This window comes from Scyliorhinus canicula, chromosome 7 (assembly GCF_902713615.1).
Source record: "Scyliorhinus canicula chromosome 7, sScyCan1.1, whole genome shotgun sequence".
In the NCBI taxonomy this organism is placed as follows: Eukaryota; Metazoa; Chordata; class Chondrichthyes; order Carcharhiniformes; family Scyliorhinidae; genus Scyliorhinus; species Scyliorhinus canicula.
The window spans coordinates 22,595,269-22,620,996 of NC_052152.1; the positions used below are offsets into that span (position 1 = coordinate 22,595,269).

General features: G+C 47.6%; 1 protein-coding gene across 2 annotated transcripts; it reads right to left on the reverse strand.

Moving 5' to 3' along the window:
- Window positions 1–1,804: 1,804 nt before the first annotated feature.
- Window positions 1,805–25,728, reverse strand: psmg1 (proteasome (prosome, macropain) assembly chaperone 1). 2 transcript variants are annotated; one of them, XM_038801506.1, is made up of 7 exons: window positions 25,579–25,728; window positions 22,774–22,883; window positions 13,129–13,283; window positions 12,136–12,198; window positions 9,571–9,769; window positions 3,799–3,935; window positions 1,805–2,323 (listed from the first exon to the last, which is right to left on the reverse strand). In XM_038801506.1, exons 1-7 carry the CDS (start codon window positions 25,680–25,682, stop codon window positions 2,249–2,251), a joined length of 843 nt encoding a protein of 280 aa, XP_038657434.1. In that variant the 5' UTR covers window positions 25,683–25,728; the 3' UTR covers window positions 1,805–2,248. The 2 variants fall into 2 exon arrangements, with proteins under 2 accessions (XP_038657434.1, XP_038657435.1); XM_038801507.1 differs by lacking the exon at window positions 12,136–12,198.

Here is a 25,728-nt window from a genome sequence, read left to right on the forward strand (position 1 = left end):
CATCTAACCTGCACATCTCTAGACACTAAGGGACAAATTATCATGGCCAATCCACCTAACCTGAACATCTTTGGACTGTGGGAGGAAACCTGAGCACTGGAGAAAAGCCGCACAGACACAGCCTCCGGAGTTCAGAATGGAGGCCTCCGGAATTCAGGATGGAGGCCAGGAGTTCAGGATGGAGGCCGGAGTTCAGGATGGAGGCCTCCGGAATTCAGGATGGAGGCCCGGAGTTCTGGATGGAGGCCTCCGGAATTCAGAATGGAGGCCTCCGGAATTCAGAATGGAGGCCTCCGGAATTCAGAATGGAGGCCAGGAGTTCAGGATGGAGGCCGGAGTTCTGGATGGAGGCCTCTGGAATTCAGGATGGAGGCCTCCAGCATCCCTGGACCCTAGAAAACCACAGCAATGGGTGAGGGAATGTCCAGATAGCTGGTCTGGAGGGGCTCCATCTTCCAGCCTCAGAATGTTCCTGGAAGTCTATCTTCCGGCATCACAGTGCTCCCAGAGTTCCATCTCCATTTTCAGGACATCCATCTTCTTTCTCCAAGGGTACGTCAGTGATGTCAGACACCGCTTCAATATGGCATCTGGGCACGTAGGCAGATTATGCGACATCCAGGCTTGCCATGCCACTGAATACGTATAAAGCATCCGGGTGTGTTATTAATGAGGCTGGCACCAGAAGAATTGGTGATTCCACGCCAGCCGTCGCAGTTGGAAACATTCCACATTCCTGCCCCATCAAGGGACTTAAAATCAAAACAGGAGAATTCCACCCGCCATTTTTGGATTGAGCCTTTCATCTGTTTAACCTGAACACCCGAATTATTTCTGGTTTCTGTCAAACTGAAAGGCAACACAATTATTGCATGTGTGCAAACTTACCCAAGTGAACTTGCTCCGCCCATTTCTGGTTCTTCACCATTCCCCTCAATCATTTCCACATTGACGTCGCTCCTTCTCCTTCCCACCCCCAGCACCGGAGTATTTAATCCATTTTTGGAATCAGTTTCCTGATTTGAAACAGTTGTTACTGGCAAAGGTGGTGGGCAAAAATATAATAATAACACGCTTCATGGTTAAAAGGAGAATACGTGCTCTGAGTAAGTCAGCCCAATATAGAGTATTTCATCTCAAACACATCAATGATGAAGCTTCCTCGATATTAGAAACATAGATATTTATTAGCATAGTGTTGAGACCACCACAATTTCAGGGAAGGCAGAAGGGCTTGTTAAGCATTTAACTGTTCAGGCATTAAGTTTATCTAAATTAATTTACGGGATGTGGGCTTCGCTGGCTAGTCCAGCATTTATTGTTCACCCATAATTGCCTTCGAGAAGGTGGTGATGAGCTGCCTTCTGAACCGCTGCAGTCCGCTGCTGTTAGGGAGGGAGTTCCAGGATTTTGACCCAGTGACAGTGAAGGAACGACGATATATTTCCAAGTCAGACTTGCAGAGGACGCCCATGTTGTGGTGTTCCTGTGGTCTGCTGCCCTTGCCTTTGGTAGCAGTCAGAAGGTGCCCACAGATTCACTGCTCCAATGTTCCTGGATGCAAGGCCTGAGCAGCACATTGTAAAACTCATTCCGATAAACAGCCAGTTTCCAAAACATCCTCTCTTTACTGAGGGACCAGCAGTAAATTTCCAGCATTTTCCCCAATATATCCAGCAGTTTTATCTTTCGCCATTAAACAACCAGCATGGGCATACGTGTATAATCAATGGATGATCAGTGGAGGTTGTTTTATTCAACCAACAGCAGGTAAGAGGAGGAAAAACTACAAAGACAAATCATATGGAATTGTAAATGTCAGTGCTTTTATAATTTGTGTACATGGAAGTAACCTCTTAGCTGGAACGCTTACCATTGTAAGTATCAGGCAAATGACCTCGACCAAGGAAAACAAAGACATGTGTTCAATTCAGATTTTGATAATTGACAAGCCAACAGGATAATAGCAGTAATGTGGCCAGAACTGGGGCTAATGGAATTAACACCAGACTGGCAATAACAAATAGTGCAATTGTAAAACAAATTCAAGGAAGGAGTATCTTGAGCATAAGATATTAATACTACGTTTCGCAGTCTAACAAAGTATTTAATTCAAAACATTATGAAACAAAACTATTAAGCGTTTAATATTTTAAGGATTCTAAAACATTACGAAATCCAGAAAGCAAAGTATTTTTGGAAATCTCTCAATTGTTAATTTGATAACTGTTCTGAAATTGTTACGGACTCATGTGTACAGGTTGCTTTGGATCTTGCTCACATCGACGAGCTGCTTCAGTATTTCTGCACTTCGGGAGGTATCCTGTCAGGAAACAAAGAAACCATTCAAAAATGTTGTGAAATGCCAATACATTTTAGTCTCAAAGGGCTCCAGGGGTAGCAAAAATTGTACAGAGTGGGGGAAGGGAAATCAGTCAAGGTTCCCACTCCTATCCATTGCTGCTTGCTGAAAAACTGTAGTGCAAACTATTCCACACCAAGCCTCTTTGTCCAGCACTTTTGTCCTCGTTGATGAACACTGCATCCTGTCCCGAGCAGCCCAAATCTACAAGTCTCATCCACTGATTTAATTCCTTCATGGCTATGCTCCTCCCCATCTGTGTAGCCACCTCCAATGCTACAACCTATCATACCCCAACCAAGCTCTCTATTCCTCTGATTCTAACCTTTCGCTTGCCCCATCACTGCTGGTTGTGTCTTGGGTTGCCTGGGGTACACACTTTGAAATTCTCTCCCTTAACCCTGCCACCTCTCCACATTTCCTAAACCCACCCACATCGTAAACCGAACTGGTGATCACCCTGCCCGAAATCTGGTTTGGGATTCCTTTTTCCTTTGCACCTCTGTGAAGCTCCTTGGGAGAGTTCTTCATTTTGCAAGTGCAATATAAATGTTACACAGAAACTGTGGTGCAGAAACAGGCCATTAAGCCCAATAGAACCGTTTTAGTTTTATGCTCCACATGTGCCGTATGTTATGTGAGCTAGGTGAGGCTCAAACGTGATTCTTTCTCTCATTAAATACCCTGCTAAAAGTGGTGGCGCAGTGGTTAGCACTGCTGCCTACGGCGCTGAGGACTCAGGTTCAATCCCGGCCCCGGGTCACTGTCCATGTGGAGTTTGCACATTCTCCCCGTGTCTGCTTCGGTTTCATCCCCACAACCCAAAGATGTGCAGGGTAGGTGGATTGGCCTTGCTAAATTGTCCCTTAATTGGAAAAAAATTAATTGGGTGCATAAAATTTTATTTAAAAAAAAAAGGGCCTGCTAAACTTCATTTTCCAGTCTCACAGGAAAAATAACTCGTTGGGAAACAGGCGGGTAACTTGCAGCAACCACGAGGGCAATGATTAATGTGGGCAGTGATGGGCCCAGTTTCCCTTTGTTGAATAGTCTGTTGGGACACTGTATAAATTCGCACACAGAGGTGAGCTGGCAAGCTATTGCAGAGGTGCTGATGAGACATCGGTAGCCCAGCAACCGTCAACCCTCTTTCTATTTTCTGTTTTCTAACACCTTCTAGACTAGAGGATTAAGCAAGAGGGAAAATAGCTTCAAATTCTAGTTGTGAAGTTAAGTAATGAAGACAATTTAATTAGTTATCACATAAAATTGAATCACCAAATAGAACTACTGCTTTACATGTGGAATGTGCAAGTGGCTTGTAGGTCCTATACGATATATTCACGTGGCACCTTTCATAGTCCAGATCTTACATACACAATTCTGCAGTAATACAGCCCCCTCACACATGCAAATAAAAAATAAATAGTCCTTACTTTAACAAAGGAAACCAGGCTCTTGCAGGCGAGGAGTGGTCGGAAAGCTTCTATCGTCAGAGAATCTAAAGTTGTGACGTCACTGTAGCAGTGATAGAGCACAGCGGATATCTGCCGAACCTGGCAATAACTCAGAACTGGAGAGGAAATCACAGGAAAACTCAGTGCTCAAAGCAATAATTGGGCACAGCCCTTGAAGCATACCACCCACCCCTGCCCCCAACTCGCCGCAAGACTAGATTCAAGTCCCCTACTGACACAGAGAAACCTGAACTTTACAACATTTCTTTCATGGGTGTGGGTGTTGCTGGTGGCAAGGCCAGCATTTGTTACTCATTCCTAATTACCCTTGGACTGAGTGATTTGCTGGGCCATTTCAGAAGGGCAGTTAAGAGTCAACCACATTACTATGGGCTGGAGCCACATGTAGGCCAGATCAAGTAAGAATGGCAGATTTCCCCTGAACCAAATCAGTGAAACAAATCAGTGATAGTTGTCATTACTGTGACTAACTTCATAGTTCCAGATTTATTAATTGAATTTAAATCACACCAGTTACCATGCTGGGATTTGAACCGCTGTTGAGGCCAAAGCGTTGTGTTATTTCAAGGGATTAGATATAGCTCTTGGGGCTAAAGGGATCAAGGGATATGGGAGGGGGAAGGATCAGGATATTAAACTTGATGATCAGCCATGTTCAGAATGAATGGCGGAGGAGGCTCGAAGGGCCAAATGGCCTCCCCCTGCTTGTATGTTTCTATGTCCCTGGAGATTAGCCTGCGCCTCTGGATACACTACACTACCATCTGCCCACAGCATACCTACACTCCACCCTGGTCAGAATGGAGTTGGCTGATTTCATCCAGTGGTGCACCACAATTGGCCTCAGTGCCATTCACAGGTTGGGTTCACATGTGAAGAACAGGAATGCTGCTGCTTCCAAAATCAAATCCTTTGATTAACCGCCTTTCATTGGAAGTAGAAGTTTCAGTAGGGGAGCATTTCGGGAACAGCGACCACAATTCAGTAAGTTTTAAAGTGCTGGTGGACAAGGGTGAATGTGCTAAATTGGGGGACGGCTAATTATAACAATATTAGGTGAGAACTAAAGAATCTAGATTGGGGGCGGATGTTTGAGGGTAAATCAACATCTGACATGTGGGAGGCTTTCAAATGGTAGTTGAAAGGAATTCAGGACCGGCATGTTCCTGTGAGGAAGAAGGATCAATATGGCAAATTTCGGGAACCTTGGATAACGAGAGATATTGTAGGCCTCGTCAAAAAGAAAAAGGAGGCATTTGTCCCTAGAAGGCTGGGAACAGACGAAGTCTGTGAGGAACATAAGGAAAGTAGGAAGGAACTAAGGGGTCATGAAAAGTCATTGGCAAATAGGTTTAAGGAAAATCCCAAGGCTTTTTACACGTACATAAAAAGCAAAAGGTTAGCCAGGGAAAGAGTTGGCCCACTGAAGGACAGGGGAGGGAATCTATGTGTGGAGCCAGAGTAGAGTAAATGGGCGAGAACTAAATGAATACTTTGCATCAGTATTCACCAAAGAGAAGGAATTGGTGGGTGTTGAGTCGGGTGAAGGGTGTGTAGATAGCCTAGGTCACATTGAGATCCAAAAACATGAGGTGTAGGACGTCTTGAAAAATAATGTGGTGGATAACTCCCCAGGGCCTGATGGAATCTACCCCAGAATACTGAAGGAGGCAAGAGAGGAAATTGCTGAGGACTTGACAGAAATCTTTGGATCCTCACTGTCTTCAGGTGATGTCCCGGAGGACTGGAGAATAGCCAATGTTGTTCCTTTGTTTAAGAAGGGTAGTAAGGGTAATCCAGGGAACTACAGGCCGGTGAGCCTTACGTCAGTGGTAGGGAAATTACTGAAGAGAATTCTTCGAGACAGGATCGACTCCCATTTGGAAGCAAGTGGACATATTAGCGAGAGGCAGCACAGTTTTGTGAAGTGGAGGCTGTGTCTCACTAACTTGATAGAGTTTTTTGAGGAGGTCACAAAGATGATTGATGCAGGTAGGGCAGTGGATGTTGTCTATATGGACTTCAGTAAGGCCTTTGACAAGGTCCCTCATGGCAGACTGGTACAAAAGGTGAAGTCACCCAGGATCAGAGGTGAACTGGCAAGATGGATACAGAAGTGGCTAGGTCATAGAAGGCAGAGTAGAAATGGAAGGGTGCTTTTCTGATTGGAGGGCTGTGACTAGTGGTGTTCCGCAGGGTTCAGTGCTGGGACCTTTGCTGTTCATAGTATATATAAATGATTTGAAGGAAAATGTAACTGGTCTGATAAGTAAGTTTGCAGACGACACAAAGGTTGGTGGAATTGCGGATAGCGATGAGAACTGTCAGAGGTCACAGCAGGAATTAGGTCGTTTGGAGACTTGGGCGGAGAGATAACAGATGGAGTTTAATCGGACAAATGTGTGGTAATGCATTTTGGAAGGTCTAATACAGGTAGGGAATATACAGTGAATGGTAGAACCCTCAAGAATATTGACAGTCAGAGAGACCTAGCTGTACAGGTCCACAAGTCACTGAAAGGGGCAACACGGGTGGAGAAATTAGTCAAGAAGGCATACGGCGTTGAGTATAAAAATTGGCAAGTCATGTTGCAGCTGTATAGAACCTTAGTTAGGCCACACTTGTAGTATAGTGTTCAATTCTGGTCGCCACGCTACCAGAAGGATGTGGAGGCTTTAGAGAGGGAGCAGAAGAAATTTACCAGGATGTTGCCTGGTATGGAGGGCATTAGCTATGAGGGGCGGTTGAATAAACTTGAAGGATGTTGAGGGGCGACCTGATCAAGGTCTACAAAATTATGAGGGGCACAGACACAGTGGATAGTCAGAGACTTTTTCCCAGGGTAGAGGGGTCAATTACAAGGGGGCATAGGTTTAAGATGCGAGGGGCAAGGTTTAGAGGAGATGTACGAGGCATGTTTTTTACACAGAGGGTAGTGGGTGCCTGGAACCCGCTGCCGGCGGAGGTGGTGGATGCAGGGACGATAGTGATTTTTAAGGGGCACCTTGACAAATACATGAATAGGATGGGAATAGAGGGATACGAACCCCGGAAATGTAAAAGATTTTCATTTAGACGGGCAGCATGGTCGGCGCAGGCTTGGAGGGCCTGTTCCTGTGCTGTACTTTGCTTTGTTCTTTGAAACATGAAACAGAAAAGACCCAAAGACCTTGCAGGTTCAACCATCTTACAGTGCTGCACCTGAAACCCACTTTTCACTTAAAACTGTTTTACCCGGGGACATTAAACTTTTGAAACACAACAGTCAGAAATTCTGATGCAAACTATTTGGAAAGTCTACTTTGGGAGTAATTCAAAAGGTATTGCAGCAGGGAGCACTGTGCTATTATTTCAAAGCACAGGTGGGCATTTTGAAAATCATTTTGGGGCTGTCGAATCAGAAGGAATCCATTCTGTGTTGACTCTGACCTGCCTCTTTAAAAGTGCTACTCAATTAGTCCCACGCTCAGCCAATAAATCTGTAAATTATTACTTTTATGGCCATCATTAGCAAGGCTGACATCTATTGCCCAACCATGGTTACTCTTCAGAGCAGGTGGTGATGGGCAATCTTTGGTGATGGGAAGGAGCGGCGGGATGTTGGTTTAATCTCTTCCTCTTTCTGCACTGAGCTCCTAATCTCAGAAATACTGCTTTAAGATGCAGGAGAACTACAAAGTCTGAGAGAAGTGAAGGGGCAACTGGTTGGTCGTTCGATCTGCCGTCAGGCAGCTCCCCAAAAAAGGAAGGAGTGATTTTCCATAAATTAAGAATGGTGATAAATTGGCACCAAGCTTTTGGTATCTTAAATGTAAATAGGGATTAGGAAGGTCAGACATACAGGACAGAAATTCATCTGTGGCTACCAAAAAGGGTATCGGCTGTGAACACCTAAAGTTACATTCGAGTAATTTTAAATGGAAGTTCTTAGGTTACACCTCCAGGTCTGTTAGAATCTCACTGTGAAAAGAACATCAGACCACCATATCTGCCAGCATTTTAATACTGCAGACACGCCCTCTTGGCCTGCATCAGAAAGAGGCGAGGCATTTCCAAAAGGAAAGATGGAATTAAACTGATTAGGAAGACTGCAAAACAATTTTCATATTAAAAAGGCAATTTGTTGCTGTCTAACTGTGGCACTCAGGGGCTATGGCAAGACAGACTTTAATCTAGCAAGTAATTGGGAGAATCAACATTTCAACATGTGAGGAGAGTAGAAAAGTTCATCCAATTTTCAGCTGATGATTTGACCCAGTTGGTCTTTGTTCAAACTCCAGACAAAGGCAACACATAGGAACAGGAGGAGGCCATTTATGCCCTCAATCACGGCTAGTCTGCAACTTGATCTCTGTCCAATATCCCTTAATACCTGTGGCTAACAAAAATCTATCAATCTGAGTTTTAAAATTACATTTGATCTAACATCAATTGGCATTAGTGGAAAAGAGTTCTGAACTTCTTTCATTCTCCATGTGCCGCAGCACTGACTAATTTCTCTCTGAAACGTCAGCCTCTAACTTTTAGGCTATATGCCTAGTCCTAAACACCCCCACCAATAGGAATAGTTTCTATCAACCCTGCCTGTTCCCCTTAATATTTCCAAAACTTTAATCAAATCCCGTAACCAGGAAATACAACCCTAGTTTGTGTAATCTCTCCTTGTGATTTAACTCATGGAAGGTGATCAAGGTGCAGAAATTCTGATGTGCTTCTTTGAAAGGGCCATGGGCAGTGTACTCAGAGATCACTCCTGCTGACCTTTTCACTGGATGAGATTCAAAATAGGGGAGAAAAGTATTCTTTTTATGGAAAAGGATTAAAAATGAAAGGCAAAAGGCTGAGAAACTGTAAAAGGCTCACTCAGTATCATGCCCCATGGCTCTTGAACAGTTAGCCACTGTTTGAATGGTGTACGGAATAATCACTGAACTTCCCGGGAGTGGCAATCACTAACGGATTGCCATTCCAGAGGGACTTAAACTCATTGAAATTCTGAAACTCCTGTCTCACCCAAGCCTGGCGAGGCAGGAGCAGCGAATCAGTGTGGTGAGAATGGAGCAAGTGAAGGGGGACACGCTTTACAAAAACAGCTGTTGTAAAGCAGATGTTTAAAGGAACTTTTGAAAGGGAGAATGTAAGTGGGGGTGAGGGTACAGGCATCAAACTGGGGAGGTAGGGGTCAGAGTTGGACCCCAGCTACAGGGGGTGGTGGGCTGGGGGTGGAGTTGTTTTGCTGTGGGCCAAGAGTTCCTCTGGGATATCAGGGGTGGAGTTGGAGGGAGGAGGGGCCTGGGGGGGATGGGATTGGTGGTGATGTGGGGATGTCCTTGGGGCTCAGGCGTGGTGTGGGGTTCCCAGCACAGCACAATTGTCCAGAGTAAGTCAGCAGCTCTGGATAATTGCCGGGTCACCCATCACATGGGAACTTCCCAGAGGGATTCCTCAGTGCATGATTATAGCACTCCGCAAATGCGAAGCTGGGGAGTCCTGGATGTTATGACCCAATATAATGTCAAAAGAAGCAATTAACCCAATATGGAAACATCTTGTCTGGTTCAATAACAGGGAATTCCGGCATCCCAAGCCAAAAATTCTAAATCGACCCCATTTGATCTTCCTTCAAGGCCTTCCAGCATCGCTCAGATTGAAACCCGACAAGTGCAGTCATACTGATATCAATTGTTTAATCTTCAACTTCCTCTCCTACTCTCACACAATTGCCCATACCTGCTGCAGAGAGACCAGATATCACATTTGGTTGCTCGAGTAATGGACAATGAGGAGTCTCCTGGAATGCACTGGTTTTCAAAGCTCGGAGAAAAGGCACCGTGAGGTTGGAAATGGAGCTGGGCGATTTATATTCAGTTACAGAGCAGCTCGATAATATGATCACTTCTAGATTCCTTTTCTGGATATTTCCAAAAACCTGTAAAGATTCCAAGTATTTCTTCCCTTTAGTCATCTGACACACATAAATAGCAAAGGAAAAGAGCACTTGTCTGATTCAGAAATCAATATGGTCATTGTCACTGACACAAGAGTTTGGTGCACTTTATTATCGTGTCCTAACTCACTCGTGTGTGTGTGTGTGTGTGTGTGTCTGGAATCTGGCATTCTCATCTTCAGACTGCCTACTTTCATCTAACATAAGACTTTAGAAATATAGAGGCCTGTATTTTCATGATGGGAGTGCTCAGCACCATAATCCTGAGATTTGGAGGGAATCGCATCCCCACCAACACCAACAGGCCTGTTGCCATTTCACACTCAATTCAGCACTTAGACAGAAGACCGGCTGGCCAATCAGATTGGCTGTCAGCTCCAGCCCCTCAGGGCCCAATGCCGCAGTGGGCAGAAGAATCTCTGGGACTATGTCCCGGGACCGCATGCAGGTAAGTATCAGGGGTCGGTTGGGGGGGGGGGATGTGCTCTTAGTATCGGGGATTAGGCCAATGGGACGGGTGGGAGGAGGGTCGAAGATCTCCAATTCATGAGGGGAGGGCAGTTCCCTCCCCCACCCCCACTTCCAAAGGAACATTCCAAAGAAAGCGCCACCCCCCCCCCCCCCCCCCCCCCCCCCCAACACCCCAACCCATCCAAGATCGAGGGTGAGAATTTATGCTGTTTACATTTTCTATTTTTAATTTATCCAATTTTTTCCTAAACATTGAGGCTGGGTGGGTAAAGGTCCTAATGTGGCCATTATGTGACCACTTAACAGTTTTAATAGGGGCAAGTTAGGAAACATCAGCCTAATGAGTGGCACGGTAGCACAGTGGTTAGCACTGTTGCATCACAGCGTCAGGGTCCCAGGTTCGATTCCCGGCTTGGGTCACTGTCTGTGCGGAATCTGCATGTATCTGTGTGGGTTTCCTCCGGGTGCTCCGGTTTCCTCCCACAAGTCGTGCTGTTACGTGAATTAGACATTCAGAATTCTCCCTCTGTGAACCCGAACAGGCACCGGAATGTGACGACTAGGGGCTTTTCACAGTAACTTCATTGCAGTGTTAATGTAAGCTTACTTGTGACAGTAAAGATTATTTTTTAAAAATTAAAGTTGAGAGAGGGTAAGAGAGAGTGAGAGGGAGTGAGAGAGAGTGAGCGGGAGGGTGATGGAGAGAGTGAGAGAGAGTGAGCGGGAGTGAGAGAGAGGGTGATGGAGAGAGTGAGAGAGAGTGAGCGGGAGTGCGAGGGAGGGTGATGGAGAGAGAGAGGGTGATGGAGAGAGTGAGAGAGAGTGAGCGGGAGTGCGAGGGAGTAAGAGGGAGGGTGATGGAGAGAGTGAGAGGGAGTTAGAGGGAGGGTGATGGAGAGAGTAAGAGAGAGTGGGAGAGAGAGGGAGAGAGAGGGAGTGAGAAGGAGTGAGCGGGAGTGCGAGGGAGTGAGAGAGAGGGTGATGGAGAGAGGGAGGGTGATGGAGAGAGTGAGAGAGTGAGAGAGAGAGAGGGAGTGAGAGAGAGTGAGAGAGAGAGAGAGAAAGTGAGAGATCGTGAGAAAGAGAGAGTGAGAGGGAGGGTGATGGAGAGAGTGAGTGAGAGGGAATGTGAGCGAGGGTGATGGAGAGGGGTCTGAGTTGACCATAGTGATATGGGACTGGAGTCACATAGAGGCCCAGACTGGGGGAGGACATGAGTGACCTATCTGGGACTTTTATGACAAACCGACCATTCCACATTCACTTTATGAACACCATTTAAAAAATAATTTTCAGTTTCATTTTAAACTGAATTCAAATTCTCAAACTACCCTGGACAGAGGTTTTTTTTAAATTTGTCCATGTGAGGTGGGTGTCGCAGGCTGTGCCAGCATTTATTGCCTATCCCTAATTGCTCTTGAAGGGGCAGTTAAGAGTCAACCACATTGCTGTGGGTCTGGAGTCACACGTAGGCCAGGCCAGATAAGGATGGCAGATTTCCTTCCCTGAAGGACATTAGTGAACCAGATGGGTTTTTACAACAATCGACAATGGTTTCATGGTCATCATTAGACTTTTAATGAATTCGAATTTCACCGTCTGCAGTGACGGGATTCGAACCCAGGTCCCCAGAGCATTACTCAGGGTTTCTGGTTTATCAGTCCAGTGTCAATGCTACTAAGCCACCGCCTCCCCTCAATCTCGGGTTAACTGGATCATCAGTCCAGGTTGCGGGAATACCTCATCCGGCCAGGACTGGAAGGCAGCAACCTACCATTACTTTGACCCCAACACAAAGGTGCGACTGAAGCTCTAAAGCACCTGTCTTCACCTACACGATCTACAGTAAATGAGGGGACACAGCTGCAGAAACGCACCTTTTCAGTCCACTGGAAGAGCTGATCATCAGCCATGTAGCAGCGACAATGACAGGTCAGAATCTGCAGGGAGAGAAAGATAACACCTGACAGCAAATAGGCAACGTTTTCAATCGGCATTCCTCTCGCACCTTTCCTCACCTCAGGATGTCCCTCGACACTTTACAGTCCCTGAAGTATTTTTCAAATGTAGTTACTGCTCTAACTAGAATTTTACCCCATTGGCACAGATAGGCCAGTGATCTTGGTCATTGCTGGCTTACGAAACAAAAATGTGAAAAACAGCAACACGCACAGATGTAAAAGGAATTGATACTCTTGAAGATACTAATTTATTCACAGAATTAACCATTTTAAGATCCCATTATTCAATTGATTTTGGGGCTCTACTGCATCGACTAAACGGCACTCAGCAGCTTCTAACTCAACCTGGAAAGGGTAAATCAGCTGTCCTCAGGTTACACATGATCTGTACTGCCTGCACTGCCTGCAGCCTGTGAACTTTCAACACCCCTCAGATTTAACCCAGCCAATGGTTTACCAATCAACGTCCTCAGCACTGGCCAGCCTGAGAAAGACAAAATGCCAGGACACCCACTGCTCCTCACTTGTTGCAAAGTTCACATTTTTGGTTATTGAGCAAGGAGCAGATCAGATCTCGCTATGACCATGGTCAAATCACTTACTGATGCCAACAATTCTGGGTCATTTATAACTATCCGGGTAACCCAGCCTGGGTTAGTGCCTTCAGGAGAGATGGGTAGAAGGTTGTGGGAGGGAATATTTGCTGCGTATCTTGAGTGGAGCTAGTCTGTCATCATCACACTAATAAATTAAATTCCCATCAGGTCAGACTGATCGCATGAATGATGAATTTGATGAATTTGCGCAGGAATGAGATTTATGTGCAGTAGTTTGGACAGCTGTTTTTTAAATGTACATTTGCTCAGATTGTCAGAAATTCAGACACACTTATTCAATCATAAAACTGACCATTGGATTGGATGTCAGCCGGTAGAGAAGGCATGATGAATCTGTAGGGAACTGTCGATTGACGGTGTCTGTCCCCTTAACTCTCTCATTCCAGAATGTAACAGCTCCAATAATTTCCCAGCTCCCAGAGCATTGAACAAAGGAATTCAGAAACCCTATTAAGACAAACAGCAGAGGACGTGTGGTCAATAATAGAAGTAATTCAATCACTGCTTTACATTGTAACAATGAGACAAAACAGACAAAGTAAATGGACACGGAGAGATCAGGTGCCTCCACACTTCAATTGTCAAGAGACAACAGTCAGGTAGAAAATAGACTGAGGGGAACGGGATAGAGATCGAGGGGAACAGGATAGAGATCGAGGGGAACGGGATAGAGACCGAGGGGAACGGGATAGAGACCGAGGGGAACGGGATAGAGACCGAGGGGAACGGGATAGAGATCGAGGGGAACGGGATAGAGACCGAGGGGAACGGGATAGAGACCGAGGGGAACGGGATAGAGACCGAGGGGAACGGGATAGAGACCGAGGGGAACGGGATAGAGACCGAGGGGAACGGGATAGACACCGAAGGGAACGGGATAGAGACCGAGGGGAACGGGATAGAGACCGAGGGGAACGGGATAGAGACCGAGGGGAACGGGATAGAGACCGAGGGGAACGGGATAGAGATCGAGGGGAACGGGATGGAGACCAAGGGGAACATAGAACATAGAACGATACAGCGCAGTACAGGCCCTTCGGCCCACGATGTTGCAGCGACATGGGAAGTCAAAAACTAAAGGCCATCTAACCTACACTATCCCATTATCATCCATATGCTTATCCAATAAACTTTTAAATGCCCTCAATGTTGGCGAGTTCACTACTGTTGCAGGTAGGGCATTCCACGGCCTCACCACTCTTTGTGTAAAAAACCTACCTCTGACGCCTGGCCTATATCTATTACCCCTCAATTTAAGGCTATGTCCCCTCGTGCTAGCCACCTCCATCCGCGGGAGAAGGCTCTCACTGTCCACCCTATCTAACCCTCTGATCATTTTGTATGCCTCTATTAAGTCACCTCTTAACCTTCTTCTCTCTAATGAAAACAACCTCAAGTCCATCAGCCTTTCCTCATAAGATTTTCCCTCCATACCAGGCAACATCCTGGTAAATCTCCTCTGCACCCGTTCCAAAGCTTCCACGTCCTTCCTATAATGAGGCGACCAGAACTGTACGCAATACTCCAAATGCGGCCGTACCAGAGTTTTGTACAGCTGCGACATGACCTCATGGCTCCGGAACTCAATCCCTCTACCAATAAAGGCCAACACACCATGGTCCTTCTTCACAACCCTATCAACCTGGGTGGCAACTTTCAGGGATCTATGTACATGGACACCGAGATCCCTCTGCTCATCCACACTGCCAAGAATTTTACCATTAGCCAAATATTCCGCATTCCTGTTATTCTTTCCAAAGTGAATCACCTCACACTTCTCTACATTAAACTCCATTTGCCACCTCTCAGCCCAGCTCTGCAGCTTATCTATGTCCCTCTGTAACCTGCAACATCCTTCCACACTGTCTACAACTCCACCGACTTTAGTGTCGTCTGCAAATTTACTCACCCAACCTTCTGTGCCCTCCTCTAGGTCATTTATAAAAATGACAAACAGCAACGGCCCCAGAACAGATCCTTGTGGTACGCCACTCGTAACTGAACTCCATTCTGAACATTTGCCATCAACCACCACCCTCTGTCTTCTTTCAACTAGCCAATTTCAGATCCACATCTCTAAATCACCCTCAATCCCCAGCCTCCGTATTTTCTGCAATAGCCGACCGTGGGGAACCTTATCAAACGCTTTACTGAAATCCATATACACATCAACTGCTCTACCCTCGTCTACCTGTTCCGTCACCTTCTCAAAGAACTTGATAAGGTTTGTGAGGCATGACCTACCCTTCACAAAACCATGCTGACTATCCCTAATCATATTATTCCTATCTAGATGATTATAAATCGTATCTCTTATAATCCTCTCCAAGACTTTACCCACAACAGACGTGAGGTTCACCGGCCTATAGTTACCGGGGTTATCTCTACTCCCCTTCTTGAACAAAGGGACCACATTTGCTACCCTCCAGTCCTCTGGCACTATTCCTGTAGCCAATGATGACATAAAAATCAAAGCCAAAGGCTCAGCAATCTCTTTCCTGGCTTCCCAGAGAATCCTAGGATAAATCCCATCAGGCCCCGGGGACTTATCTATTTTCACCTTGTCCAGAATTGCCAACACTTCTTCCCTACGCACCTCAATGCCATCTATTCTAATAGCCTGGGTCTCAGCATTCTCCTCCACAACATTATCTTTTTCATGAGTGAATACTGACGAAAAGTATTCATTTAGTATCTCGCTTATCTCCTCAGCCTCCACACACAACTTCCCACCACTGTCCTTGACTGGCCCTACTCTTACCCTAGTCATTCTTTTATTCCTGACATACCTATAGAAAGCTTTTGGGTTTTCCTTGATCCTACCTGCCAAAGACTTCTCATGTCCCCCTCCTTGCTCGTCTTAGTTCTCTCTTTAGATCCTTCCTCGCTTCCTTGTTACTATCAAGCGCCCCAACTGAAACTTCACGCCTCATCTTCACATAGGCCTCCTTCTTCCTCTTAACAAGAGATTCCACTTCTTTGGTAAACCACGGTTCCCTTGCTCTACCCCTTCCTCCCTGCCTGACTGGTACGTACTTATCAAGAACACGCAATAGCTGTTCCTTGAACAAGCTCCACATATCCAGTGTGCCCAACCCTTGCAGCCTACTTCTCCAACCTACACATCCTAAGTCATGTCTAATGGCATCATAATTGCCCTTCCCCCCCAGCTATAACTCTTGCCCCGCGGGGTACACTTATCCCTTTCCATCACTAACGTAAAGGTCACCGAATTGTGGTCACTGTTTCCAAAGTGCTCACCTACCTCCAGATCTAACACCTGGCCTGGTTCATTACCCAAAACCAAATCCAATGTGGCCTCGCCTCTTGTTGGCCTGTCAACATATTGTGTCAGGAAACCCTCCTGCACACATTGTACAAAGAACATTGTACAAAGTACAAAGAAGGGGCAGCACGGTAGCATGGTGGTTAGCATAAATGCTTCACAGCTCCAGGGTCCCAGGTTCGATTCCCGGCTGGGTCACTGTCTGTGCGGAGTCTGCACGTCCTCCCCGTGTGTGCGTGGGTTTCCTCCGGGTGCTCCGGTTTCCTCCCACAGTCCAAAGATGTGCGGGTTAGGTGGATTGGCCATGCTAAATTGCCCATAGTGTCCTACAAAGTAAGGTTAAGGGGGGGGGGTTGTTGGGTTGCGGGTATAGGGTGGATATGTGGGTTTGAGTAGGGTGATCATGGCTCGGCACAACATTGAGGGCCGAAGGGCCTGTTCTGTGCTGTACTGTTCTATGTTCTATGTTCTAACGACCCATCTAATGTACTCGAACTATATCTTTTCCAGTCAATATTTGGAAAGTTAAAGTCTCCCATAACAACTACCCTGTTACTTTCGCTCTTTTCCAGAATCATCTTCGCTATCCTTTCCTCTACACCCCTAGAACTATTAGGTGGCCTATAGAAAACTCCCAACAGGTTGATCTCTCCTTTCCTGTTTCTAACCTCAGCCCATACTACCTCGGAAGAAGAGTCCCCATCTAACATCCTTTCCGCCACCGTAATACTGTCCTTGACTAGCAGCGCCACACCTCCCCCTCTTTTGCCCCCTTCTCTGAGCTTACTAAAACACCTAAACCCCGGAACCTGCAACAACCATTCCTGTCCCTGCTCTATCCATGTCTCTGAAATGGCCACAACATCGAAGTCCCAGGTACCAACCCATGCTGCCAGTTCCCCTACCTTATTTCGTATACTCCTGGCATTGAAGTAGACACACTTCAAACCACCTACCTGAACACTGGCACTCTCCTGCGAAGTCAAATCTGTGCTCCTGACCTCTATATTCTCAATCTCCCGTACCCCAAAACTACAATCCAGGTTCCCATGCGGAACGGGATGGAGACCGAGGGGAACGGGATAGAGACCGAGGGGAACGGGATAGAGATCGAGGGGAACGGGATAGAGACCGAGGGGAATGGGATATAGATCGAGGAAAACGGGAGAGATCGAGGAAAACGGGATAGAGATCGATGGGAATGGGATAGAGATCGAGGAAAACGGGATAGAGATCGAGGGGAAAGGGATGGAGACCGAGGGGAACGGGATAGAGACCCAGGGGAATGGGATAGAGATCGAGGAAAACGGGAGAGATCGAGGAAAACAGGAGAGATCGAGGAAAACGGGAGAGATCGAGGGGAACGGGATAGAGATCGATGGGAATGGGATAGAGATCGAGGAGAACGGGATAGAGATCGAGGAGAACGGGATAGAGACCGAGGGGAACGGGAGAGAGATCGAGGGGAACGGGATAGAGATCGAGGAGAACGGGATAGAGATCGAGGGGAATGGAAGAGAGATCGAGGGGAACGGAAGAGAGATCGAGGGGAACGGGATAGAGACCGAGGGGAACGGGATAGAGATCGAGGAGAACGGGATAGAGATCGAGGGGAACGGGATAGAGATAGAGGAGAACTGGATAGAGACCGAGGGGAATGGGATAGAGATCGACGAGAACTGGATAGAGACCGAGGGGAACGGGATAGAGACCGAGGGGAACGGGATAGAGATCGAGGAGAACGGGATAGAAACCGAGGGGAATGGGATAGAGATCGACGAGAACTGGATAGAGACCGAGGGGAACGGGATAGAGACCGAGGAGAACGGGATAGAGACCGAGGAGAACGGGATAGAGACCGAAGGGAACGGGATAGAGACCGAGGGGAATGGGATAGAGACCGAGGGGAATGGGATAGAGATCGAGGGGAATGGGATAGAGATCTAGGGGAACGGGATAGAGATCGAAGGGAATGGGAGAGAGATCGAGGGGAACGGGATAGAGATCGAGGGGAACTGGATAGAGATTGAGAGGAACGAGATAGAGACCAAGGGGAACAGGATAGAGAGCGAGGGTAACGGGATAGAGATCCAGGAGAATGGGATAGAGATCAAGGGCAACGGGATAGAGACCATGGAGAACGAGAGAGAGACCAAGGAAAACGATATAAAGACCGCGGAGGACGGGATAGAGACCGAGGAGAACGAAAGAGGCCAAGGAGAACGACAGAGAGGCTGAAGAGAAGGAGATCGGGACCGAGGAAAACGAGATAGAGATGGAGGAGAACGAGATTGAGACTGAGGAAAACGAGATAGAGACGGAGGAGAACGAGATAGAGACTGAGGAAAACATGATACAAACGCAGACAGCAAAGCAGGAATCAGCAACAATCAGAAATCATCAAATCCCTACAGTGCAGAAGGACATTCGGCCCATCAAGTCTGCACCGGCCCTTGGAAAGCGCACCCTACCTGAGCCCACACCCCCATCCTATCCCTGTAACCCAGAAACCCCACCTAACCTTTTGGATAGTAAGGGGAAATTTAGCTAATACAATACACATAACCTGAAAGATGTGTAGGTTATGTGGCTTGGCCATGCTAAATTGCTCATTAGTGTCCAAAAAGGTTAGGTGGGTTACTGGGTTTCAGGGACAAGGTGGGGGTGTGGGCTCAGGTAGGGTGCTCTTTCCAAGGGCTGGTGCAGACTCGATGGGCCGAATTGCCTCCTCCTACACTGTAAATTATATGAACATCTTTGGACTGTGGGAGGAAATCATGCCACCCTATGCAAAGATCGTGATCAGGCAACAACGCCATGTTCAGGCAAAGATGCAATGATCAGCCAAAGATGCAGTGAACTGGCAACAATGCAGTCATCAGGCAACGATGCAGTCATCAGGCAACGATGCAGTGATCAGGGAAAGATAGTCATCAGGCAACAATGCAGTGAACACGCAACGATGCAGTGATCAGGCAACGATGCAGTGATTAGGCAACGATGCAGTGATCAGGCAATGATGCCGTGATCAGGCAATGCTGCAGTGATCAAATAACAAAGCAGTCACCGGCCAACGATGCAGTAATCAGACAACGATGCTGTGATCAAGCAATGATGCAGCCAATAGGCAACGATGCAGTCATCAGGCATCAATGCAGTCATCAGGAAATGGTGCAGTTACAGGCAATGGTGCAGTGATCAGGCAACAATGCAGTCAACAGGCAACAATGCAATCATCAGGCAACAATGCAGTCATCAGGTATCGAAGCTGTAATCAGGCAACGATGCAGTCATCAGGCAAAGATGCCGTGATCAGGCAACCATGCAGTCACCAGGAAACGACGCAGTCATCAAGCAATGATGCCGTCATCAAACAACGATGCAGTCATCAAGCAACGAGTTAATGATCAGGCAACGATGCAGTGATCAGGCAATGAAGCAGTGATCAAGCAATGATGCACTCACCAGGCAACGATGCAGTCATCAGGCAACGATGCAGTGATCTGACAATGCTGCAGTGATCAAATAACGAAGCAGTCACCGGGGAACGATGCAGTAATCAGACAACGATGCAGTGATCAGACAACGATGCAGTGATAAAGCAATAATGCAGGCAACAATGCAGTCATCAGACAACGATGCAGTCATCAGGCAACGATGCGGTGATTAGGCACCAATGCAGTGATCAGGTAACGATGCAGTCATCAGGCAAAGATGCAGTGATCAGGCAACCATGCAGTCACCGGGAAATGACGCAGTCATCAAGCAACGATGCAATCATCAAGCAACGATGCAGTCATCAAGCAATGATGCAGTCATCAGATACTGATGCAGTGATCAGGCAACGGTGCAGTGATCAGGCAATGATTTAGTGATCAGGCAACGATGCAGTGATCAGGCAACGAAGCAGTGATCAAGCAATGATGCAGTCACCAGGCAACGATTCAGTCATCAGGCAACGATGCAGTTATCAGGCAATGATGCAGTGATCAGGCAACGATGCAGTGATCAGGTAATGCTGCGGTGATCAGGCAACAATGCAGTGATCAGGCAAGGATGCTGTGATCAGGCAATGCTGCAGTGATCAGGCAACGATGCAATGATCAGGCAACGATGCAGCGATCAGGCAACGATGCAGTGATCAGGCAACGATGCTGTGATCAGACAACGATGCTGTGATCAGGCAATGATGCAGTCATCAGGCATCGATGCAGTCATCAAGTATCGATGCAGTCATCAGGCAATGATGCAGTGAGCTGGTTTAGCTCACTGAGCTAAATCGCTGGCTTTTAAAGCAGACCAAGCAGGCCAGCAGCACAGATCGATTCCCGTACCAGCCTCCCCGGACAGGCGCCAGAATGTGGCGACTAGGGGCTTTTCACAGTAATTTCATTGAAGCCTACTCGTGACAATAAGCGATTTTCATTTCATTTAATTTCATCATGGCAACGATGCAGTCACCGGGCAACGGTGCAGTGATCAGGCAACGTGTGCAGTGATCAGAGAACGATGCTGTGATCAGGCAATGCTGCAGTCACCAGGCAGCGATGCCGGGATCAGGCAATGATGCAGGGATCAGGCAACAATGCAGTGATCAGGCAATGATGCTGTGATCAGGCAACGATGCAGTGATCAGGCAACGATGCAGTCATCAGGCTTCGATGCAGTCATCAGGCATCAAGGCAGTCATCAAGGCAGTCATCAAGGCAGTCATCAGGCAATGATGCAGTGATCAGGCAACAATGCAATCATTAGGCATCAATGCAGTCATCAGGCAACAATGCAGTCATCAGGTATCGATGCTGTAATCAGGCAACCAGGCTGTCATCAGGCAATGATGCAGTGATCAGGCAATTATGCGGCGATTAGGCAACGATGCAGTGATCATGGCAACGATGCAGTCACCGGGCAACGATGCAGTCATCAGGCAACGATGCAGTCGTCAGGCAACGATGCAGTCATCAGGCAACGGTGCAGTCATCAGGCAACAATTTCGTGATCAGGCAACGATGCAGTGATCAGGCAACGATGCAGTGATCAGGCAACGATGCAGGGATCAGGCAACGATGCAGGGATCAGGCAACGATGCAGTGATCAGAGAACGATGCTGTGATCAGGCAACGATGCAGTGATCAGGCAACGATGCAGTGATCAGGCAACGATGCAGTGATCAGGCAATGGTGCAGTGATCAGGCAATGATGCTGTGTTCAGTGATCAGGCAACGATGCACTGATCAGGCAATGATGCAGTGATCAGACAACAATGCAGTGATCAGGCAATACTGCAGTGATCAGGCAACGATGCAGTGATCAGGCAATGATGCAGGGATCAGGCAACGATAACGTGGTCAGGCAACAACGCCATGATCAGAAATCGATGCAGGTTCAGGCAAAGATGCAGTGATCAGCCAAAGATGCAGTGAACAGGCAACGATGCAGTGATCAGAGAACGATGCTGTGATCAGGCAACGATGCAGTGATCAGGCAATGGTGCAGTGATCAGGCAATGATGCTGTGTTTAGTGATCAGGCAACAATGCACTGATCAGGCAATGATGCAGTGATCAGACAACGATGCAGTGATCAGGCAATACTGCAGTGATCAGGCAACGATGCAGTGATCAGGCAACGATAACGTGGTCAGGCAACAACACCATGTTCAGAAATCGATGCAGTTATCAGCCAAAGATGCAGTGAACTGGCAACAATGCAGTGATCAGGCAATGATGCAGTGATCAGGCAACGATGCAGTGATCAGGCAACGATGCAGTGATCAGGCATCACTGCAGTCATTAGATAGAGATGCAGTGATCAGACAACGATACAGTGATCAGGCAACGATGCAGTGATCAGGCAACGATGCAGTCATCAGGCAAAGATACAGTCATCAGGCAACAATGCAGTGAACAGGCAACAATGCAGTCATCAGGCAACGATGCAGTGATCAGGCAATGCTGCAGTGATCAAATAACGAAGCAGTCACCGGGCAACAATGTCGTAATCCAACAACGATGCTGTGATCAGACAACGATGCAGTGATCAGACAACGATGCAGTGATCAAGCAATGATGCAGCCAACAGGCAACAATGCAGTGATCAGGCAACAATGCAGTCATCAGGTATCGATGCAGTAATCAGGCAACTATGCAGCCATCAGGCACTGATGCAGTGATCAGGCACTGATGCAGTGATCAGGCACTGATGCAGTGATCAGGCAACGATGCAGTCATCAGGCACTGATGCAGTGATCAGGCACGGATGCAGTGATCAGGCAACAATGCGGTGATTAGGCAACGATGCGGTGATTAGGCAACGATGCTGTGATCAGGCAACGATGCAGTGATCAGGCAACGATGCAGTGATCAGGCAACGATGCAGTGATCAGGCAGTGGTGCTGTGATCAGGCAACGATGCAGTGATCAGGCAACGATGCAGTGATCAGGCAATATTGCAGTGATCAGGCAACGATGCAGTGATCAGGCAATACTGCAGTGATCAGGCAACGATGCAGTGATCTTGCAACAATGCCGTGATCAGGCAACGGTGCAGTGATCAGGCAACGATGCAGCGATCCGGCAACGGTGCAGTGATCAGACACGTCCAACAACAATTCATACCTGGAGGACCCTTCAGCCACTCCAACTTTACTCACCTACAGCATTTTGTCCAACAGCAATGAGAAATGTAGAGCAGGTAAAACTCAATTCAAGGGAACTTTCCGTCGATGCTCTGCTCCCTGTGCTCCACTGGATTGTAATCTCTCTGATGTGAAAAATATGAGTTCAGTTAAATGTGAACCAGAATAAAGACTACATAACACTAGATAAATTGTTCTTGGAACATGAAGATATTTCCTGAACGAATAAGTAAAGCTTAATGATTGTTGTTTAACTTTCCTAAAATAATGAAATCCGCCCAACACTGACTAAGAGGCATTCTGACAATTCTGACTCCAATTTAGAGCCGGACTGAAACTACAGTTCATCCCAGAGCCTAACCGGACTCAATCCTAGAGTCAAACAGGAGTCAATTCCAGAGCCAAACTGAGTCAGACCCAGAGACAAACCGGAGTCAATCCCATAGTCAAACCGGAGTCAATCCCAGAGTCAAAGCCAGAGTCAAACCGGAGTCAGTGCCAGAGACAATCCCAGAGTCAAACCAGAGTGAATCCCAGAGTCAAACCCAGCGTCAAAGCCAGAGTCAAAGCCAGAGTCAAAGCCAGAGTCAAAGCCAGAGACAATCCCAGAGACAAAGCCAGAGACAATCCCAGAGACAAAGCCAGAGACAATCCCAGAGACAAAGCCAGAGACAAAGCCAGAGTCAAAGCCAGAGACAATCCCAGAGTCAAAACCAGAGTCAATCCCAGAGACAATCCCAGAGACAAAGCCAGAGACAATCCCAGAGACAATCCCAGAGACAAAGCCAGAGACAATCCCAGAGACAAAGCCAGAGACAATCCCAGAGACAATCCCAGAGTCAAACCAGAGTCAATCCCAGCGTCAAACCCAGCGTCAAAGCCAGAGTCAATCCCAGCGTCAAACCCAGCGTCAAAGCCAGAGACAAAGCCAGAGACAAAGCCAGAGACAATCCCAGAGACAAAGCCAGAGACAAAGCCAGAGACAATCCCAGAGTCAAACCAGAGTCAAACCAGAGTCAATCCCAGAGTCAAACTGCAGTCAATTCCAGAGCAAATCCCAGAGATAAATTGGAGTCAATCCCAGAGTCAAACCGGAGTCAGTCCCAGAGTTAAACTGGAGTCAGTGCCAGAGTTAAACCGGAGACAATCCCAGAGTCAAACCCAGCGTCAAAGCCAGAGTCAAACCCAGCGTCAAACCGGAGTCAGTGCCAGAGACAATCCCAGAGTCAAACCAGAGTCAATCCCAGAGTCAAACCCAGCGTCAAAGCCAGAGTCAAAGCCAGCGTCAAAGCCAGAGTCAAACCCAGCGTCGAACCGGAGTCAGTGCCAGAGACAATCCCAGAGTCAATCCCAGAGTCAAACCCAGCGTCAATGCCAGAGTCAAACCGGAGTCAGTGCCAGAGTCAAACCCAGCGTCAAAACCAGAGTCAAACCGGAATCAGTGCCAGAGTCAAACCCAGAGTCAAACCCAGCGTCAAAGCCAGAGTCAAACCCAGCGTCAAACCGGAGTCAGTGCCAGAGACAAACCCAGAGACAAACCAGAGTCAAAGCCAGAGTCAAACCCAGCGTCAAAGCCAGAGTCAAAGCCAGCGTCAAAGCCAGAGTCAAACCCAGCGTCGAACCGGAGTCAGTGCCAGAGACAATCCCAGAGTCAAACCAGAGTCAATCCCAGAGTCAAACCCAGCGTCAATGCCAGAGTCAAACCGGAGTCAGTGCCAGAGTCAAACCCAGCGTCAAAGCCAGAGTCAAACCGGAATCAGTGCCAGAGTCAAACCCAGAGTCAAACCCAGCGTCAAAGCCAGAGTCAAAGCCAGCGTCAAAGCCAGAGTCAAAGCCAGAGACAAAGCCAGAGACAAAGCCAGAGTCAAAGCCAGAGTCAAAGCCAGAGACAAAGCCAGAGACAAAGCCAGAGACAATCCCAGAGTCAAACCAGAGTCAATCCCAGATTCAAACTGCAGTCAATTCCAGAGCGAATCCTAGAGATAAATCGGAGTCAATCCCAGAGTCAAACCGGAGTCAGTCCCAGAGTCAAACCGGAGTCAGTCCCAGAGTTAAACCGGAGTCAGTCCCAGAGTTAAACCGGAGTCAGTGCCAGAGTTAAACCGGAGTCAATCCCAGAGTCAAACCTGAGTCAATCCCAGAGTCAAACCGGAGTCAATTCCAGAGCGAATCCCAGAGATAAAACGGAGTCAATTCCAGAGTAAAACCGGAGTCAGTCCCAGAGTTAAACCGGAGTCAGTGCCAGAGTAAAACCGGAGTCAGTCCCAGAGTTAAACCGGAGTCAATCCCAGAGTCAAACCGGAGTCAATTCCAGAGCGAATCCCAGAGTTAACCCCAGATAAATCCCACGGTAAAATCAGAGTCAATCCCAGTCAACCCGGTGTCAATTCTCGAGATACACCAGAGTTAATCCCAGAGTCTAACCGGAGTCAATTCCAGAGTCAATCCCAGAGTCAAAGCCAGAGACAATCCCAGAGTCAACCTCAGAGCCATACTCCGCGGAGTCACCCCCAGGGTCTAACCAGAGTCAATCCCAGAGTCAAACTACGGAGACAGTCCCAGAGCCAAACGAGAGTCAAACCGGAGTCAACCCTAGAGCCAAAACGGAATCAATCCCAGAGTCAAACAGGAGTCAGCCTCAGAGTCAAACCGGAGTCAATCCCAGAGTCAAACCAGGAATTGATCTGATTCCAGGAACAGGTCATTAACTCCGGGACTCATTAATCCGGTTGTTTTGGGGATAATTTCACTCCCAGTCTCCGGGTTCAAGCCTCACTCTAGCCTCGGCGGTGGGACCTCCCACTCCGGACCCGGCCTCACCTGCGGCCCTCCAACTCTCTCCGGATCTCCTCATCTTCATCTTCTTCCTCCTCCTCTACAGCCCGGGAGAAAACCGGCACAACCTCCCCGAAAAACGTGGCCATGACCAACAGGCCCGCCCGCCGACGCTGCACTAACCCACTGCCACCG

Bases quoted from the DNA above. Each gene is read 5' to 3' on its own strand.
- psmg1 (XM_038801506.1), bottom strand. From the start codon at position 25,682: ATGGCCACGTTTTTCGGGGAGGTTGTGCCGGTTTTCTCCCGGGCTGTA. The intron at 3,936-9,570 runs GTATGGGCAATT...TTTCCTCTCCAG, and splicing joins ATCTGGTCTCTCTGCAGCAG to TTCTGAGTTATTGCCAGGTT. The intron at 2,324-3,798 runs GTAAGGACTATT...GTTTCCTGACAG, and splicing joins GCCTGGTTTCCTTTGTTAAA to GATACCTCCCGAAGTGCAGA.